This window comes from Rhinoraja longicauda, chromosome 2, assembly GCF_053455715.1.
Source record: "Rhinoraja longicauda isolate Sanriku21f chromosome 2, sRhiLon1.1, whole genome shotgun sequence".
Taxonomy (NCBI): Eukaryota; Metazoa; Chordata; class Chondrichthyes; order Rajiformes; family Arhynchobatidae; genus Rhinoraja; species Rhinoraja longicauda.
Window position 1 is genome coordinate 25330696 of NC_135954.1, and position 18372 is coordinate 25349067.

Genomic DNA, 18372 nt, shown 5'->3' on the forward strand with positions numbered 1-18372 from the left:
TAAATGTAAAAGATGAAGAAAATAAAGACATTACCACAGAATGGAGTTGGCAATGACATGTTGGGGGCAGAGTGAATGGAGACGAGCCAAGATGGAAACTATTTGACAATCAGAAAATGAGAGGGGAAGACAAGATTTTTTTTGGGCAAAATCAAACAGACATCTATTAAATTCACAGTATAACTTAGTTGGTCATGGTGATAACACATGCACCAATTGCCTGCCATGAAATTGGTTTTATTGGCTTGAAAAATAAGCTGTTTGCCAAAATTGAGTGCACAGTGGTAATATAAACAAATCAGAAAATTAGGATTGATGACTGAATTTGAGTTAATTTCCCCTTTCCCCTTCCCCCAATATATGTAATACAGAATATCTTGTGTCCCAACAAAACATCACCAGCAGATTTTTTTACTTAGCATGTGTACATTGCTGGATGGTTTATTTGAAAAGTATTAATATGTAAAATTGGCCGAGTTTCACTACTTCATCCATTCTCAACACTTCTTTGTACGTCAACATGTAAATGTCGCTACAAATGCTGTTGGAAGCCTCACCCTCTCAGTGCCTCACCAGCACGCTGACGTGTCTCTTGGGCAGGGGAAAAAAGTATGAATACGACTTGCAGGTTGAGATCAAATTAAAAATGTGTATTGTAGTTGCATTAATCAGTTGGAGATGTGCGTAATCTATGCCAGGATATAAAATAAAAATAATGCATTGGCCAGGTTTCAGTTTTTTTCCTCCCATTGTTTAAATATTGCAAGGTAAAAAAAATTAAAACCTGGTCAACGCATCAAGTTTTTCTTTACAACTCTTCGATGGATTATGAAACTCAATAGCAGTTTACATCTTCTGTCAGAGCATATCCATAAACGCTTTACTGTTATCTACGAGAGGCTTAGCAGCCAGACCTTTGGATGTTAAAGTTGAATAAAGAAAAATATTTCATAGAAATCTCTTCATCATTTGATTACAAGTATGGTTTCTGATATTATTTATAGCTTTGTCATGAAAGTGCACTAGGGAGGACGAATGAGATGCTAGAATACAATTCTGTCAAACGAGTGGGGATATTGAAATGATTACTCTCAATATCAAGAATATTTACCAGGAAAAATTACCCAGTATATTGAAATTAATGTGTTTTTGCTGTTGGAGTTATGTAACTCAGGATAAAAGGATCAAAGTTTGGATAAGTTGTTGGATTGAAAATTGGAGGCTTGCCAGGAGATATGGGAACAGTCAAGTCTAATGGTAACAAATCTCTGCAATTGCTTCAGTTGGAGGAAAAGAAAACAATGGTGTATCATAGGTGGAAATGGGTTCCTTGGCAATCGATAGGATAAGTCATTCAAAGCTCATTCTGGTCAGATACACCAGAGTTGTGATTTGCCTGAGATAGACAACAAAATGCTGAAGTAACTCAGTGGCAAGCACCTCTGGAGAAAATGAATAGGTGATGTTTTAGGCTGGGACCTTTCTTGAGACTGATTGTAGGAGGGTGGGAGGGGAGCAGGAACTGGAAGCAATCAGGACAAATAAAGGCTGGCAACAGATAACCTCAGGCAGGGGATTTCCTGATAGGCCAATTCTTGACTTAGGATGATGTGATTCCAAGAGGGATACATTGTTGCAAAATATGGAACTGGTTAACCATCTTTTAATGGAGGACGAGATAAGAAGGGGGAGGGGGAGGGGAATGTTTGTATATCTTACTTAAAATTAGAGAATTCAACGTTCATTCCTCTAGGTTGCAAACTACCCATGCAAAATATGAGGTGTTTTTCCTCCAATTTGTGCGTGGCCTCACACTGGCAATTGAGGAGGCCCAGGACAGATAGATTGCTTGGTTTGCCTGGAAAAGAGATGTCATTGGTGGAATGCATGGCAGAGTTCATACAATGGACTTAATTTCAATATTTTGAAATATCTTGATCTACCGTATTGACATCTGGCAAGGAATATGACGAACTAGAAGCAACGGCAAATTTAAATGGGGATGAGATAGAGGTGAGCATCTTCATGTGTGACGTCCGATGTATTTCTGGATGATGCCACCGAGGGCTGGCTGATCCTGGAGGCCAAGGGTGGATATTTGAACGACAATTGGCGGTGAGTGATAAGAGATTTGTGATTAATTGAATTGACGGAAGAGGTTAAAATGTTCAGGTGTGCCAGAAGGTGCAGTCTGTTTAAGAAGCATGATGTACCTTTGCTAATTTATAATATTGAGACTTTAAATGAAACCTGGTTCAGGAGTGTGGCAGGTATAATCAGTTCAAAATAGAGATGAATAAGTTTGGAAATAGGTTTGAAAGGCAACAGCATATTCAATAACTTGAGCAAAGAAAGTGAAGATTGCGCAATGATTTGCAAACCCTTGTGAATTCTCTTTGTTGAGGGCAGGTATGATTCTGGCATGTTTGAAGGAGAAGAAAACAACATCTGGGGATGGAAACCCATTTATCGACTTGGTTGTTCCAGGTGAAGTGAGGCAGTTGGTGTTTTGAGTAAATCGGGTTGATGGAGATGGATTTTATGGATGCAATGAATGCTGAATGGCCATGAAGGGAAATGAGAGAGGAAATGCAAGTTGAGAACATGGGTAGAGGGATATTTAAAGTCATGTTTTTGATAGTACTTCCAGTTTGGCATTGAACTGTTCATGGTGTGTTCAAAGCTTTGGTAAACACAGCTTTAATAACTGTGGTTACGTGAGGTTTGAAGACATTAATATTTTATCCTTTTCAAAGATGTCAAATGCCAAGTGTATTTTTCACATTTTTTCGAGCACAAGTGGAGTTCTTTTCTATGATAAGTGGCAGTTATCTATTATTCTTTTTAAGTTGAAAGGTAGCGAAGGAGACTATTTCATCTGGAGAATCTGTCAGTAAGGATGGAATGAAATGAGCAAGATGCATGCACTGGCCAGACAGAAAAAGATGTAAAAGTAGGTGAATGAAAGGGGATGAAATATTTTTGTTTCATTATAATAATAATAATAATAATAATACATTTTATTTATATAGCGCTTTTCATATACTCAAAGACGCTTTACAGAGATTTTGAGAACATAGGGAAATGAATAAATAGATAAATAAGTAAATAAATAAATGAACAGAGAAAGGAGACAGAAGGTGAGGTGACCTTCAGTGGTTGAAGGCAGTACTGAACAGGTGAGACTTCAGCGAGGTTTTGAATGTGGTGAGTGTGGGGGAGTCTCTAACGGTTTGGGGTAGTGAGTTCCATAGGGTGGGAGCAGCGATGGAGAAAGCCCTGTCCTCCCAGGATCTGAGTTTAGTCCGGATGTGGGGGGATAGGAGATTGGCAGCGGCAGAGCGGAGGGTGCAGGTGGGAGTGTGCCTGTGGAGGAGGTCGGTCAGGTAGGATGGGGCCAGGTTATGGAGGGCTTTGTAGGTTATGAGGAGGATTTTGTACTGGATTCTCTGGGGGATGGGGAGCCAGTGGAGTTTATAAAGGACGGGGGTGATATGGTCACGGATCGAGGTGTGTGTGAGTAGACGGGCAGCGGAGTTTTGAATGTATTGAAGTTTACTGATGATTTTTGAGGGTGCGCCATAGAGGAGGCTGTTGCAGTAGTCCAGACGGGAGGTGATGAAGGCGTGGATGAGGGTTTCTGCAGCTGTGGAGGAGAGGGATGGACGGAGACGGGCAATGTTTTTGAGGTGGAAGAAGGCTGTCTTTGTGATGTGTTTGATGTGTTTGTCGAAGGAGAGGGTTTGATCAAGGATGATTCCAAGATTCCGGATGTGAGGTGAGGTGGATACTGGGAGACCATCAATGTTGAGGATGAAGTTTTGGGTGGATTTGGTGAGCGTTTTTGGACCAATGATGATGATTTCAGATTTGTTGCAATTGAGTTTGAGGAAGTTTGATTGAAGCCAAGATTTTATTTCAGTAATGCAGTTTGTCAGTGTAGAGTGTATGGTGGGGGAGATTGACTTGGTGGAGATGAGGAGCTGGATATCATCGGCGAAGCAGTGGAAGTTGAGACCATGACGGCGGATTAATTGACCAAGGGGGAACAGGTAGAGGATGAAGAGGAGGGGGCCAAGGACTGAGCCTTGGGGGACACCTTGGGGGAGGGGAGCGGTGGGGGATTTACAGTTGTTAATGGAGATGAACTGGTGTCTGTCAGAGAGGTAAGATTTGAACCAGGATAGGGCTGTGCCGGTGATGTTAAGGGAGGTTTCAAGTCGGGTGAGGAGAATGGAGTGATTTATGGTGTCAAAGGCGGCGCTGAGGTCAAGTAGGATGAGGATGTTGAGGTTGCCAGCGTCGGAGGAGAGGAGAATGTCGTTTGTGATTTTGAGGAGCGCAGTTTCAGTACAGTGGTTTGAGCGGAATCCGGATTGGAAAGTTTCATACAAGTTATTGGTAGAGAGGTGGTATTTGAGTTGGGAAGCTACAGCACGTTCCAAAACTTTGGACAGAAAGGGTAGGTTGGAGATTGGTCTGAAGTTGTTTGGGGTGTCAGGGTTTAGACCAGGTTTTTTCAGAATGGGGGTGACAGCAGCGATTTTGAGGGATGGCGGGACGATGCCAGTGGACAGGGAGGAGTTTATTGTTGCAGTGATAAGTGGAGAGAGAGCAGGAAGGCAGGCCTTGACAAAGCTGGAGGGGATGGGGTCCAGAGAGCAGGTGGCAGTTTTTATTCCTGTGAAGAGGTCAGAGAGGTCGGTGAGGATACACAGCTAATGGAAATATTAGGTATGACAGAACTTTGGTAGCAAGATGGAGCTCAGAGGCTTGGAAAAACTGGAAACAACTATGTCATCCATGGGTGTTTCACTCGTGGTTGTGAATCAGATCAAGTGATTTTTCAGAGATTGGTATGGGGCAGCCCTTATGCTTACTGGGATTCGTTTTGAGATCAGTTCCAGGCATAAAGATATATTTTTCTTTGAATAAGCTGGTGGTGAGGAACTTTGATTCTGGAGCTTTACACAGAATATGTAATGAATGATTTAACAAGGTGATCTTGCAAAAATCAATACATGCATATGCATCATATTAATGTTAAGGACAAGATTATGTTATGGTGTTGACTGTTGTAATGGAGAGTCAGTATAGTAACTTTCTGTTTATGAATGATATGTGGGAGAGGCAGGATGTCGATAATAACATTTTGCAACCAAGGGTAGAATTTTGGTGCAACCGCAAGGTAACTACGTAAAACAGGTTGATTATGTCACCTTCAGTTCAATATTAACAATTTACAGATGAAATTAAAAACAACGGAGTACAATGATGCTGCACATTTGTTTGGTGAGAACTACTTTCGGAGGTTTTTAAATGACTGGGGTCTATGAAGCATTGTTCTAGAATAAGTAATTCCCTGTTGGGTATCCATCATTTAGGAATGCGTTCAGTATCCGTCCAACTACTTGAAACTATCACATGAAACAGAAAGTGCAATCCATTTTATTTAACTGTATTAAATAAAGTGTTGGGAACTGCAGCTATGGAAAATTGGTTGACACCAAATTGACAAGATGCAGTTGGTTCTGCTTTGCAGGCTTGAAGCAATGCAAAGGGAATCCCATTTTCAGCATGTTATCATTCTGTCTGAGGCAGAATAAAGCAAACTGATCTAGAGTATTGGGGGTGCATTCCATACCCAGACCTTATCATAGAACTGAGAGCCAAATGCAAAGTAAATGTCATGGAGAAACACGGCATTTCAGAGATCCATGTTTTGTATGTAAATATTTTTTTTCGTGGAGTTAGTTCTCATATTTATCCTTCTAATAAATCAGTGCTTGGTCTTTCTATAGGGTCACTATATACCATAAAGTGCACTGAAGGTCTTTGCCAAAGCTGTTCCATAGAGGGCTAGAAAAAAAGATTAATGGTCTGTTTTCCTTCTTGCTGTCTGTCATTGAAACAGCCTGGAAAATAATGACTTTTACCAAGCACAATTCTCAAATGTCGCAACTATATCAGAGAGCTCACATTTAACTGCTGTTTTTGTATCTTCTCATTTTTTAATAGCTCACTGAGGATCTGCTCAACACACCCATGAATGTTGAGATAAGAGAACTGGTGAAACTGCTGTCACAGCCACATCTCAAGGTGAGGGAATGTTACTTGTATGAGCATGTTGTCTCAGTAACCTTTTGAGTTTTTTTGCAGGTGGTATGACATAAGTAAGGATTGCAAAACTAAAATCTGAATCAACCATAGGGATGCATTTTTGAACTTTTGGATAGAGTCATAGAGTCTTACAGCGTGGAAACAGGCCCTTCGGCTCAACCTACCCACACACTGACCAACATGTCCCATCTATACATCCCACCTGTCTGCATTTAGCCCATATCCCTCTAAACCTGTCCTATCCAAATACTTGTCTAAATGTTTCTTAAACAATGCAACAGTACCTGCCTCAACAACAACCTCGGGCAACTCGTTCTATACACTCACCACCCTTTGTGTGAAAAGAATCTCCTTAGGTTTACAGTTGGGAAATCTATATATCTGTGCACTCAAAATATTGAATATGACATAGAAAATACTTTAGCTTTATTTTTTGTGCATTGGACAGAAGAGAACCTAAAACATCTAATTGAACAGTTTGTTATCACTATACATTTATGATTTAGATAACTCATTTGGCCTCAAAGGGCTTCATGATTGATGTTAGGGAATCCTAACATTTTTAATTTGAAATCAAAACAGAATATGCTGGAAACACTGAGCAGCCCAGGTAGCATCTGTCGAAAGAGAAACATTTTAGGCCAAAGAAAAGTTGAAGGGTCCTTGACCTAAGCCATTAACTCCGTAATTACGTTTGGAGACAAGCTATTCGCAACCTGGTTATCTCTCATAGTCCAGATGAGCAATACATTTTTAGTTTCTTCTGATTCATTCTTTATTCTTGAGGAATTTATTTCTATCCAAGCTGATCATTTAAAAAAATGGGTTGGAGACAATAAATATGGATAGTGCCTAACTTGAAAGACTCAAGTGGTACACCATTTGCAACTATCAAGTTTAGATTTTTCATTTGTAGTTGGATATTGAACAAGATTTGATTGTGCACCAAATGGCAAGGATAAAGTTTTTCTCATTGGCCAAGTTGTGTTAAGCACTGGCACAGCTCGTGGAGTTGCTGCCTCTCAGCTCTGGCAATCAGGTTAAATCTAGTCTCCAGCCCTGGAGTGACTCAACGGGTTAAGCATCTGTGGAGGACAGGGATAGGTGATGTTTTGTGCCGGTATCCTTTGTAGTCTGCAGAAGGTATCCTGACCCGAAATGTCACTTGTCCATGTCCTCCAGAGATGCTGCCTGACCCAACAAAGTTACTCCAGCACTTTGTGTCTCTTTTTGTAAACCAGTATCTGGAGTTCCTTGAATTTCAGAGAGTTAGATAGAGCTCTGGGGGCTAGTGGAATCAAGGGATATGGGGAGAAGTTGGGCACAGGTTACTGATTGTGGATGATCAGCCATGATCATAATGAATGGCGGTGTTGGCTCGAAGGGCCGAATGGCCTCCTCCTGCACCTATTTTCTATGTTTCGATGTTAAGGCAGAATAAATGCCTATTGTCTTCCTGATAACTAAAAAGTTCCTTTTTAAAAATATTATTTTCCGAGATTGTTACTTTACCTTCTATATTTAACTCATGAGCAATACAATTGTTATTTTGTTCCCTGTGAAATGTTTAAAATGTTAGATCTTGTCTGTTGTAGTTTGTTATTTGCAAGGTCTTCAATGTGATTATTAACTTGGCTTGTTTGATGGCATCACTGTTGCTTGGGTGACCGAGATACTCTGTGGCTGTCATCAGAGTGAAACTAACATCTGGAAGGATGGTGATAAACCCTGCACTGATTTTCTTTTGTGCGGGCAGCTTTCTTAGAAGGTTAGCGGCAGCATCACAATCTAATTTGGACCTCAAGGGCTGAACCTATTGAGCTGATTTAGCGTAAAATGACATAATCTACTGTGTTAACTATTTTCTCAAATAGTTTTTGCGTCATTTAAGAAGTATAGTCACTTTTTGTAGATTTGCTTCGCATTAGGTGTATGATACAGTTCTGATTTTGCCATTGGTTTTGGCATATGACATACGACCTATCTTTGGATAACAAGAATTGAGCAAGAAATAAAGCATAGTTCTTTCCAGCACAATGTTAATGATTTTTTGGTCTTGTCTGAATTGACAGTACTTGAGTATGATAATCTTCCATTGCTCATAGGTTGATGTTTGTTGCTGCAAACTGTTATTATATTTTTGAAGTTCTACAGTAGTTGTATGTTCGGAAGATTTTGTATTTCAATGTTTCTTTAAGACTTCATTTTTACATTTTTGATAAATTTCCATGGGTGGATTGAAATCACACATTGCAGTTCAGCAGCCATGCTACTTCCAGACTACACCATTCTGACCAGCACAATGGTAAAAGTGTTTTATTTTAGTTTTCAATGTGTGTGGCACAATACCATCAACAAATAAATCGAAAATGAGAATGATGATTTAGAACATAGAGCAGCACAGGAAGCACCGTGACCCACCGTGTTCATGCGGAACATAGAAACATAGAAAGTAGGTACAGGAGTAGGCCATTCGGCCCTTCGAGCCTGCACTGCCATTCAATATGATCATGGCTGATCATCCAACTCAGTATCCTGTACCTGCCTTCTCTCCATACCCCTGATCCCTTTAGCCACAAGGGCCACATCGAACTCCCTCTTAAATATAGCCAAGGAACTGGCCTCAACTACCTTCTGTGGCAGAGAATTCCACAGATTCACCACTCTCTGTGTGAAAAATAACTTTCTCATCTCAGTCCTAAAAGACTTCCCCCTTATCCTTAAACTGTGACCCCTTGTTCTGGACTTCCCCAACATCAGGAACAATCTTCCTGCATCTAGCCTGTCCAACCCCTTAAGAATTTTGTAAGTTTCTATAAGATCCCCCCTCAATCTTCTAAATTCCAGCGAGTACAAGCCGAGTATCCAGTCTTTCTTCATATGAAAGTCCTGCCATCCCAGGAATCAATCTGGTCTCCTAATCTGAGGAAATACATTCTTGCCATAGAATGCCCTCTATGGCAAGAATGTATTTCCTCAGATTAGGAGACCAAAACTGTATGCATTACTCCAGGTGTGGTCTCACCAATGCCCTGTACAACTGCAGTAGAACCTCCCTGCTCCTATACTCAAATCCTTTTGCTATGGATGCTAACATACCATTCGCTTTCTTCACTGCCTGCTGCACCTGCATGCCTACTTTCAATGACTGGTGTACCACGACACCCAGGTCTCGTTGCATCTCCCCTTTTCCTAATCGGCCACCATTCAGATAATAGTCTACTTTCCTGTTCTTGCCACCAAAGTGGATAACCTCACATTTATCCACATTATACTGCATCTGCCATGCATTTGCCCACTCACCTAACCTATCCAAGTCACCTTGCAGCCTCCTAGCATCCTCCTCACAGCTAACACTGCCCCCCAGCTTCGTGTCATCCGCAACATGATGCCAAGTTAGGCAACTGTGGCAGTATAACCTTTGAAATGAAGATTAATTGAAATTTCTGCTCACATGCTTATTTACATTTTTTTTCACTATTTCTTGTAAAATTTCTTTGAAAATGTTTTTGGTTCATATGAAACGATCTCAGTTGCCTTGGACCGTGCCTTGTAGAGCTTGTTTGGTAACTTGGTAACAGCTGAAAAGAATCTGGCAAAGCAAAATAACCCTGAAAAATACGAGTTCACAACACTAGCATCAGCCAAGTTCAGAAAGACAATGTCAAGATTCATTCTGACTGCAGGACTGGAAACACAAGTTTTTGAAATGGTGGTGGCCAAGACTTTAATATTCATTCACACTGAATTGCTATAAATACATCACAATTTATCTTTTAAATTTGATTAAAATAATTACAACTATTATTGGTCAAGTTCTGTCCAAATTCATGGAAGTAACATAAAAGTAATTAGGATTATAGTTACTGATAATTTATTTTATTATTTATTCACCTAGGCATAGGTATTCTGGGAAGGCCAACATTTCCCTGAATATCTTTGACCACAATTCCTAATATTCATGAGGGCTGCATCTGATGTTTACTGAGCAATGAAATAAATTTCTCCTCGCTACAATGTTTGTGAAGGTAAAGACAGCCTCCGGACTACAAACTTTGGTCTGACAGAAGGGAAACAAAGTCATTTTTTTGCCACATCAACGGTTTCTCAAGTTTGTAGGTGTTCCATGAACTTTATTTGGACTTCTCCCAGTTATCACTTTCCTCCTGAAGTTGTGCCTATGTGGTACTATGTTATGACTTGAGTTTGTACATGTGTAATGTAAACCTGAGGCTGTACGTTCCGCCCCTGCCTACATACTTCCAGTTTGTTCTCTAGTACCAAGGCATGTTCTTAGACATGCCGATGAACAGCTTCCAAAAAGCATACCAGCCAGCGAATGCCAACCATAAGATTGATAAAGGACAAATGTATTGGAATCTTGCTGTGGATGTAAGGTGGAGATCAGCTAACAAAAAATGAAAGTTAAAATATCTCAGATTGATTTATAATCAATTTATCGTGGTAAGATTTATGTTTCCAAGCAGCTACCAATCAAATTGAATCATAAAGAGTGATTAAGGGAAGTAGTTTCATGTGTGTGTGTTCAAGGCTTGAGCAAGTATTCCAGACAGTTTCAAGACAGTATGTAGAAAGGAACTGCGGATGCTGGTTTAAACCGAAGATAGGCACAAAAAGCTGGAGTAACTCAGTGGGACAGGCAGCATCTCTGGAGAGAAGGAATGGGTGATGTTTTGGGTTGAGACCCTTCTGAGGGTTAAATGAGCAGTTGAATGACCCTTCACAGGGTTTCGACCCGAAAAGTCACCCATTCCTTCTCTCCAGAGATGCTGCCTGACCCGCTGAGTTACTCCAGCATTTTGTGTCTACCACATACACTGTAATCTGTTATCAGGAATAAAGGAGCAGTTAAAATAATTGCAATATAATTAGATAGAGTAACACATTTTAAAAAGATAATAGTGTTTGACAAACTATTAGATTTCACGAGACAGGATTGTTAAGGGGCAATTAACGGGTGTTTGGATTTTCACTTGCTCTTGCTAAAATGGCTCATTCGAGTTTGTTATACAAGTTTAGAGCAAACGATTAGTGCAGATTTTGTTTAGGGGCTCAAAACACAGTAGGATTAACCAGGTCGTTTTTAAATTGGTAGGGTATCTCGATACTTAAGTCTCAGTTTACAAATGATTATAATGAGGAGTAAATTAAGTTGTTATTCACAGTTTAGAAAAATAATGGCAAGAAGCATGCAGTGTTGTTAGACGACTAAGTGCGTAAAATTGACCCAACAAATGGTTGGGAGCAAGAAGGTTGTGGATATAATGTGAGCAAATTAGTTTATTTACTTTGGTTGAAAAATAGAATAGTAAAAATGGTTTAAATAATGCAAATTATTGTCCATGTTACACAGCAAGTCTAAGATACAGTTTCAGTAAGCTATTACAAAATCAGATCATGTGTTGATCATTATTTAAAAGAATTGCAAAAGAGGCAAAACAAGTTATGAACAAGGTTTCCTGCTTCATTGGAAAAACAAATCAGCACTGAGGTTGCTTCAGTTCAAGAAATATTAAGACACTAATCTCAGGAAGTGACATAATTGAGTTATAGTTTATATTAAGAAAGGAGGTTTAATAAGGAGCCTTTAAAAAGTGAGTGGTCTTTTTATTGCCTCTGTGTGTTCTAAAGTCTCTCTTTTCAACTGCAAAGTATTCTGGTATGATAAGTGTTACCAATTTCATTGCAAGGAACCTTTGGCCAGGGAATTGTGGAGGTAAACAGTGATGTGCTTCAAACAAGTTACTTAGAAAACCAGAAATGTTGTTTCAAAAAGTACCCTTTATGCACATTTCTGAAAGTAGTTTTTTGCTTAGTCTACAGAGCATGATCCAAGTGAATATTTTTGTCTAGTCGTATTAAGATCCAGTTGCGGTCTTTTCCACTGAATTTGGTGAAAAATGAATTCTTTGTAAACTTAAAAATACCACTAACTGTCCAATGTTGATACTTCTGCCTGTGAAGGGCAGTATTCCCAATATCAACTTTTACATTGGAAAATTTGTCAAGAGACATTAAAGTGGTCTAGCCTTTTATGTTTCCAGCAACAAAATGAAAGTATTGAAATTAAGTTTCAATTCATTTAATGTAATCTTAAGTACAGAATTTGGCCATGTATTTTATAAGCCACTTTATTTACTAATTACAGCCATTTCCAACTTATTTGCAAACTCTACCTACATAAGTAGAGTACGATCACCTTAAAGGGAAACTATGACATGGTTCTCAATAGAACAATGTTAATTGATGTGATAGGGCAGCAGAAATGGAGAACTGTCAGTACAGATGAAGCAGGTTTCTTGAGGTAAAATGGAATTATATCTGTAAAATCAGTTCAGAGGAAGTCCAGGAAGTTGTCATCAACAATTAAAGTATTGATTGTTGCATTGGTGAGATAGTACTACAGAATCCTTTAATTGTGCTTAAAAGAGAGAAGAGGATGTCTGTAAACAGTAAATGAAAATAAAATTATAGCCACTGGAAATCTAAGATTGAACCAGAAAATGCCAGAGAAACACAACTGTTCGGGCAGCATCTGTGGAAAGAAAAACAGTTAATGTTTAAAGTCTGGGACTCTTCATCAGAACTGAGAAAGAGGGAAAAAAGTTAGTCTAGGTAGCAGATTGGGTGATCGTTGGTACACCGGGGTGATCCTGAGTTTCTGGTTGTCTGCCTGTAATTCACTATTCCACTCCCATTCAGGCATTTCTGTCGATGGCCTGCACTGTTTTAATTAGGCCAAATCGAACAACAACTCATTTTTCATCTATTACACAATGACAGAATCCGTGATTCTATAAGATGAGTGGACTGCACAGAAACTAACAAAAAGACCTGCAATTATGTTAAATGCAAATACGATTAGAAGTTTAACTATGTGAAGTTTGGGCTGCTGAGCAAATACAGGTGGAAAACCTGTTTGTTGTCCTTGTCAACAATTTAGACATTGGAGATGCAGTTTGGAAGCAGGCCTTTCGGCCCACCGAGTCTGCACCGACCAGCGATCACCCTGTACATTAACACTATCCTACACGTGAGGGATAATTTACAATTTTACCAAAGCCAATAAACCTACAAACCTATACACCTTTGGAGTGGGGGAGGAAACTGGAGCACCCAGAGAAAACCCATGCGGTCACAGGGAGAACGTACAAACTCGTTACAGACAGCACCTGTAGTCAGGATCGAACTTGGGTCTCTGGTGTTGTAAGGCAACAGCTGTGCCACGCTCTTCAATTTGCTGAGAATGTGCAAGGCATGGTTAGTATCCTAGACACTGAAGAAAATGATCGTGGAACAGCAGCATCTTGATCAGCTGAGTAAGACGTCTGAAGAATGCCAAATGGAATTTAATTCAGATAAGTAGGAGGTGCTTCAATTTGTGAAGCCAAACTGGGTAGGTCTTTCACAGTAGGGTCTGGGGAGGGTTGTAAAACAGAGAGTAGGGGTACATATTTGGTTTCCTGAGAGTGGTCTCACAGGCAAGCAGGTTGGTGAAGAATGCTTTCAGCACACTGGCTTTCATCAGTCAGGGTTGAGTATGAGTTAGGATGTTATGTTGCAGTTGTACAAGCCATTGCTAAGGTCGCATTTGGAACATTATGTTCAGTTTTGATCTGATGTCTAAATGGACTTCAGGAAAGATTTTAGCTGGCACAGAAGATGAAAGCACAAGGGATGTTGATGAATTTGATCCAAAATTAACTGGTCGGATGCAGAGGTTAGTATTGGAAGGAAGTTTTTCTGACTGGAAATCTGTAATAAATGGTGTAAAGCAGGGATATGTGCTGGTACTGTTGTTTGTCATCTGTATAAATGGAAGAAAATGTAAAGGTATGATTAGTAAATTTGCAGAAAACAGTAAAATTGGTTATTAGACCCAAAGAAATGGTGCCTTTGGCAACATTTTGCAAGCAGCACAATAACAAAGAATCAAATATAGAAGTTCTGAACTTTTTTGGATAAAAGAAACAGCACAAATCAGTGCTGGAACTAATAAACTGCTTCCATTTATGGATTAGCGCTATCGCCATCTACTGACAGCAATGGTGCTGTCAACGGCAACGACGCTGCCTGCCGACTGTAAGGGAATCCCCAATTGCAAGGGAATCCCCAGCCTCACAGAGAATAACAGGTACAGCAAGTACAGTGCCTGGGAACACCGAGGAGGCCTCTATCGTATCCAGAAACATGTCCGATGGGCAGGCTTGCAAGTAAGACTGAAGCACAGCTTGGCATTCAACACCATCATCCCCTCCAAACTGGTTACCAAGCTCACCGAACTGGGTCTCTGTGTATCCCTCTACAGCTGGACTTTTTAGATTTCGAGATTTTAGATTTTAGATTTAGAGATACAGCGCGGAAACAGGCCCTTCGGCCCACCAAGTCCGCGCCTCCCAGCGATCCCCGCACACTAACACTATCCTACTAGGAACAATTTTTACATATTACCCAGTCAATTAACCTACATACCTGTACGTCTTTGGAGTGTGGGAGGAAACCGAAGATCTCGGAGAAAACCCACGCAGGTCACGGGGAGAACGTACAAACTCCGTACAGACGGCGCCTGTAGTCAGGATCAAACCTGAGTCTCCGGCGCTGCATTCGCTGTAAGGCAGCAACGCTACCACTGCGCCAACGTGCTGTCTTTCTTATCAACAGACCACAATCACCTCAAGGTTGCATGCTCAGCCCCTGCTCTACTCATTCTATACTCACGACTATGTAGCCGGATGCAGTTCCAACTCTATCTTTTAATTTGCTGATAATGCCACCATTGTTCGACAAATTACTGATGACGATGAGTTGGGGTATAGGAAAGAGATTGTTCGACCGACCGAATGGTATCAGAATAACAACCTTGCCCACAATGTTAGTAAAAGCAAGTTACTGATTGTTAACTTTGGAAGAGGAAGGTCAAGGATCCACAAATATGTCTTCATCGATGAGACAGTGGTGGAGAGAGTCAAGGACTTCATATTCCTGGTGTGCATATCTCTAAAGATCTGTCCTGGACCCAGCACATTGATGCAATCATGAACAAAAGCCCATCAGTGCCTTTACTTCCTTAGAAGATTCAGGAGATTTGGTATATCAATGAATACTCTCTTGATGGTGTACAGTGGAGAGCATATTGACTGGTTGCACCACAGCCTAGTTTGTCCACTCGGACGGCCAGGAAAGATGAAGATTGTCAAACGTAGTGAACACTACCCAGTCCATCATGGTTACTGACCTCCCCACCATCGAAGGGATCTATAACAGTATAACAGTACAACAGAGCTTTATTTGTCATTCGGTACCGAAGTACCGAACGAAACTACATAGCAGTCATAGAAAAAAAGAACACAAGACACATAGCCCCAACAGGAGGAGTTGCAGCCTAAAAAAGGCATCGAGCATCATCAAAGACTCACAACACCCTGGCCACACTCTCATTTCAGTCCTGCCATTGGGAAGAGGATATAGGAGCCTGAAAACTGTTAAGATTCAGGAGTAGCTTCCTCCCTACAACCATCAGGCTATTAAAGGCATATACACGTAGGCATACACACGGGCAGGCGTGCACACACTTTCTATTGAACTTTTGTTGTTGTGGTGTTTTCAGTGTACTATATTTGCATATCTATTGTGCCACTGAATATGGTCAGGACATATGACAATAAAAGACTCTTGATTCTCCTCTCTGTCTCTTGACAGGATGTATATCTCTCTTGCATATACCTGGAGCTGTTACTGTAGCAGATCCCCTAACAATCAGGTCACAGGTTCCAGCTACAAAAACAGAATAATTAACAAATACACAACATTCCATTTGTACAGTACCTTTGGAGGCATTTCTGGGGAATGACCAGATTTACTGGCAGACCCAGATCTTGGAAATGTAACTTCCATGTGAAGGCTTTCGTTTGATTAGGGTGCTTTGGAGAGGGTGAAGAAAGTATGTTTACCAGAAAACTGCCTACGCTAGAGGGTTTCAGCTGCAGGGCGATGTTGGAAAGACTTGGATTGTTTTCTCTGGAACGTCTAAGGTTGAACGAAGACTTGATAGAAGCATATAAAATATATTATGAGAGGCATAGATAGAGTCGGCAGCCAGAACCTTTTTCCCACGGTGGAAATGGCCAGCATTAGAGGGCATAGCTATAAGCTGAGAGGGGGAAAGTTTTTAGTACCCCAACCCCCTCTTCCAATCCCTGTCCCTCATCTGGACTCCCACCAATTTCTCCACTCCATCCCCTTCCTGCTACTTTCCTCTCCCGGTCAGCACAATCTGCAACTCTACCACACCTACCCCACCTCCTATCTCTGGCTTTTGTTGTAACAATCTGCCTTTTAAACCTGTCAAAAAATCCCCACTTGCCTATGTCGATTGATTACCTGTCTCCGTTTTTCCAACTTTCTTCTTTCTCTTCCCCACCCCCTCCCCAAACAGACTGAAGAAGGGTCTCCAACCAAAACGTCACCTATACATGTTCTCCAGAGATGCTGCCTGACCTGCTGAGTTACTCCAGCACGTTGAGTCCTTTTGTGTATTAACCAATATCCGCAGTTCTTTGTTTCTAAAGTTTAATGTAGTATTTTGTTGCATATTCTTTGCCTGCAATGACTGCTTGAAGTCTTCCATTCATGGACATCACCGGTTGATTGGTGTCTTATCTGGTGATGCTCTGCCAGGCCTGTATTGCAGCCATCTTCAGCTTATGCTTGTTTTGGGGGCTAGTCCCCTTCAGTTTTCTCTTCAGCTTAAAAAAGACATGTTCAATTGGGTTCAGATCGGGTGATTGACTTGGCACTCAAGAATATATCATTTTTTAGCTTTGAAAATCTCCTTTGTTGCTTTAGCAGTACGTTTGGGATCATTGTCTTGGCTGTAGAATGAACTGCCGGCCAATGAGTTTTGAGGCATTTTTTTGAACTTGAGCAGATAGGATGTGTCTACACACTTCAGAATTCATTATGTTACTACCATCAGCAGTTGTAACATCAATGAAGATAAGAGCCAGTAACTTCAGCAGCCATACATGCCCAGGCCATAACACCCCCACCACCGTGTTTCACAGATGAGGTGGTAATCTTCGTCTCATCTGTCCACAAGACCTTTTTCCAGAATTGTGGTTGCTCTTTTAAGTACTTCTTGACAAACTGTAACCTGGCCATTCTATTTTAGCGGCTAACCAGTGGTTTGCATCTTGCAGTGCAGCCTCTGTATTTCTGTTCATGAAGTCTTCTGCGGACAGTAGTCATTGACAAATCCACACCTGACTCCTGAAGAGTGTTTCTGATCTGTCGGACAGGTGTTTGGGGATTTTTCATTATTGTAGAGAGAATTCTTCTGTCATTAGCTGTGGAAGCCTTCCTTGGCCTGCCAGTCCCCTTGCGATCAGTAAGCTCACCAGTGCTATCTTGCTTCTTAATGTTGTTCCAAACAGTTGATTTTGGTAAGCCTAAGGTTTGACTTTCATTGGCACAACTTTGATCCTCATGTTGATAAACAGCAATAAAAGTCTCCAAAGTGATGGACAGACTGGAGGAAAGACTAAGTGCTGCGAGCTCTCTAATACCTGCACTAATGAGGCATTTAAACATGCCTGAGCAATTACAAACACCTGTGAACCCATGTGTCCCAAACATTATGTATGGTACCCTGAAATGGGGGGAATATATATAAACACAGCTGTAATTTCTACATGGTGAAACCAAAATGTATAAAAATACCCTTTAATAAAATCTGACAATGTGCACTTTAACCACATGTGATTTTTTTCTATTACAAATCTCAAATTGTGGAATATAGAGGCAAATAAATAAATGATGGGTCTTTGTCCCAAACATTTTGGAGGGCACTGTAAAGAGTGGTGGTGGCCTGGAATGCATTGCCATGGATGGTGGTGGAAGCAGATACGATAGAGATGTTTAAGAGGCTTTTAGAAAGGCACATGGACGTGCAGGGAATAGAGGGATATGGATCCTGTGCAGGCAGATGAGATCAGTTTAACTTGGCATCATGTTCGGCACAAACATTGTAGGCCGAAGAGCCTGTTCCTGTGCTTTACTGTTCTATGTTCTATGTAAACGTTCCAGGAGCTTTCCTGGAATAACACCAATTGCAAGCTATTCTATTGAGGGCCATACCTTATGTAAAGAATCTGGCAGATCTTGCAAACACTGGGCTTGTTTATTGTACCTGATTTGTGATTTCAGCACATTGCCCAGATGTTGCTGATCCCT

General features: G+C 40.8%; 1 protein-coding gene across 2 annotated transcripts in view; it reads left to right on the top strand.

Annotated features, from left to right (window-relative positions):
* The window catches only part of mpp7a (MAGUK p55 scaffold protein 7a), a 368390-nt gene that overhangs the window by 206452 nt on the left and 143566 nt on the right, over positions 1-18372 (top strand). For both annotated transcript variants that reach the window (XM_078415914.1, XM_078415920.1), the window contains one exon: positions 6019-6099. In XM_078415914.1, coding sequence (XP_078272040.1) covers positions 6019-6099 — 81 coding nt within the window. The remainder of the gene's footprint in view (positions 1-6018; positions 6100-18372) is intronic.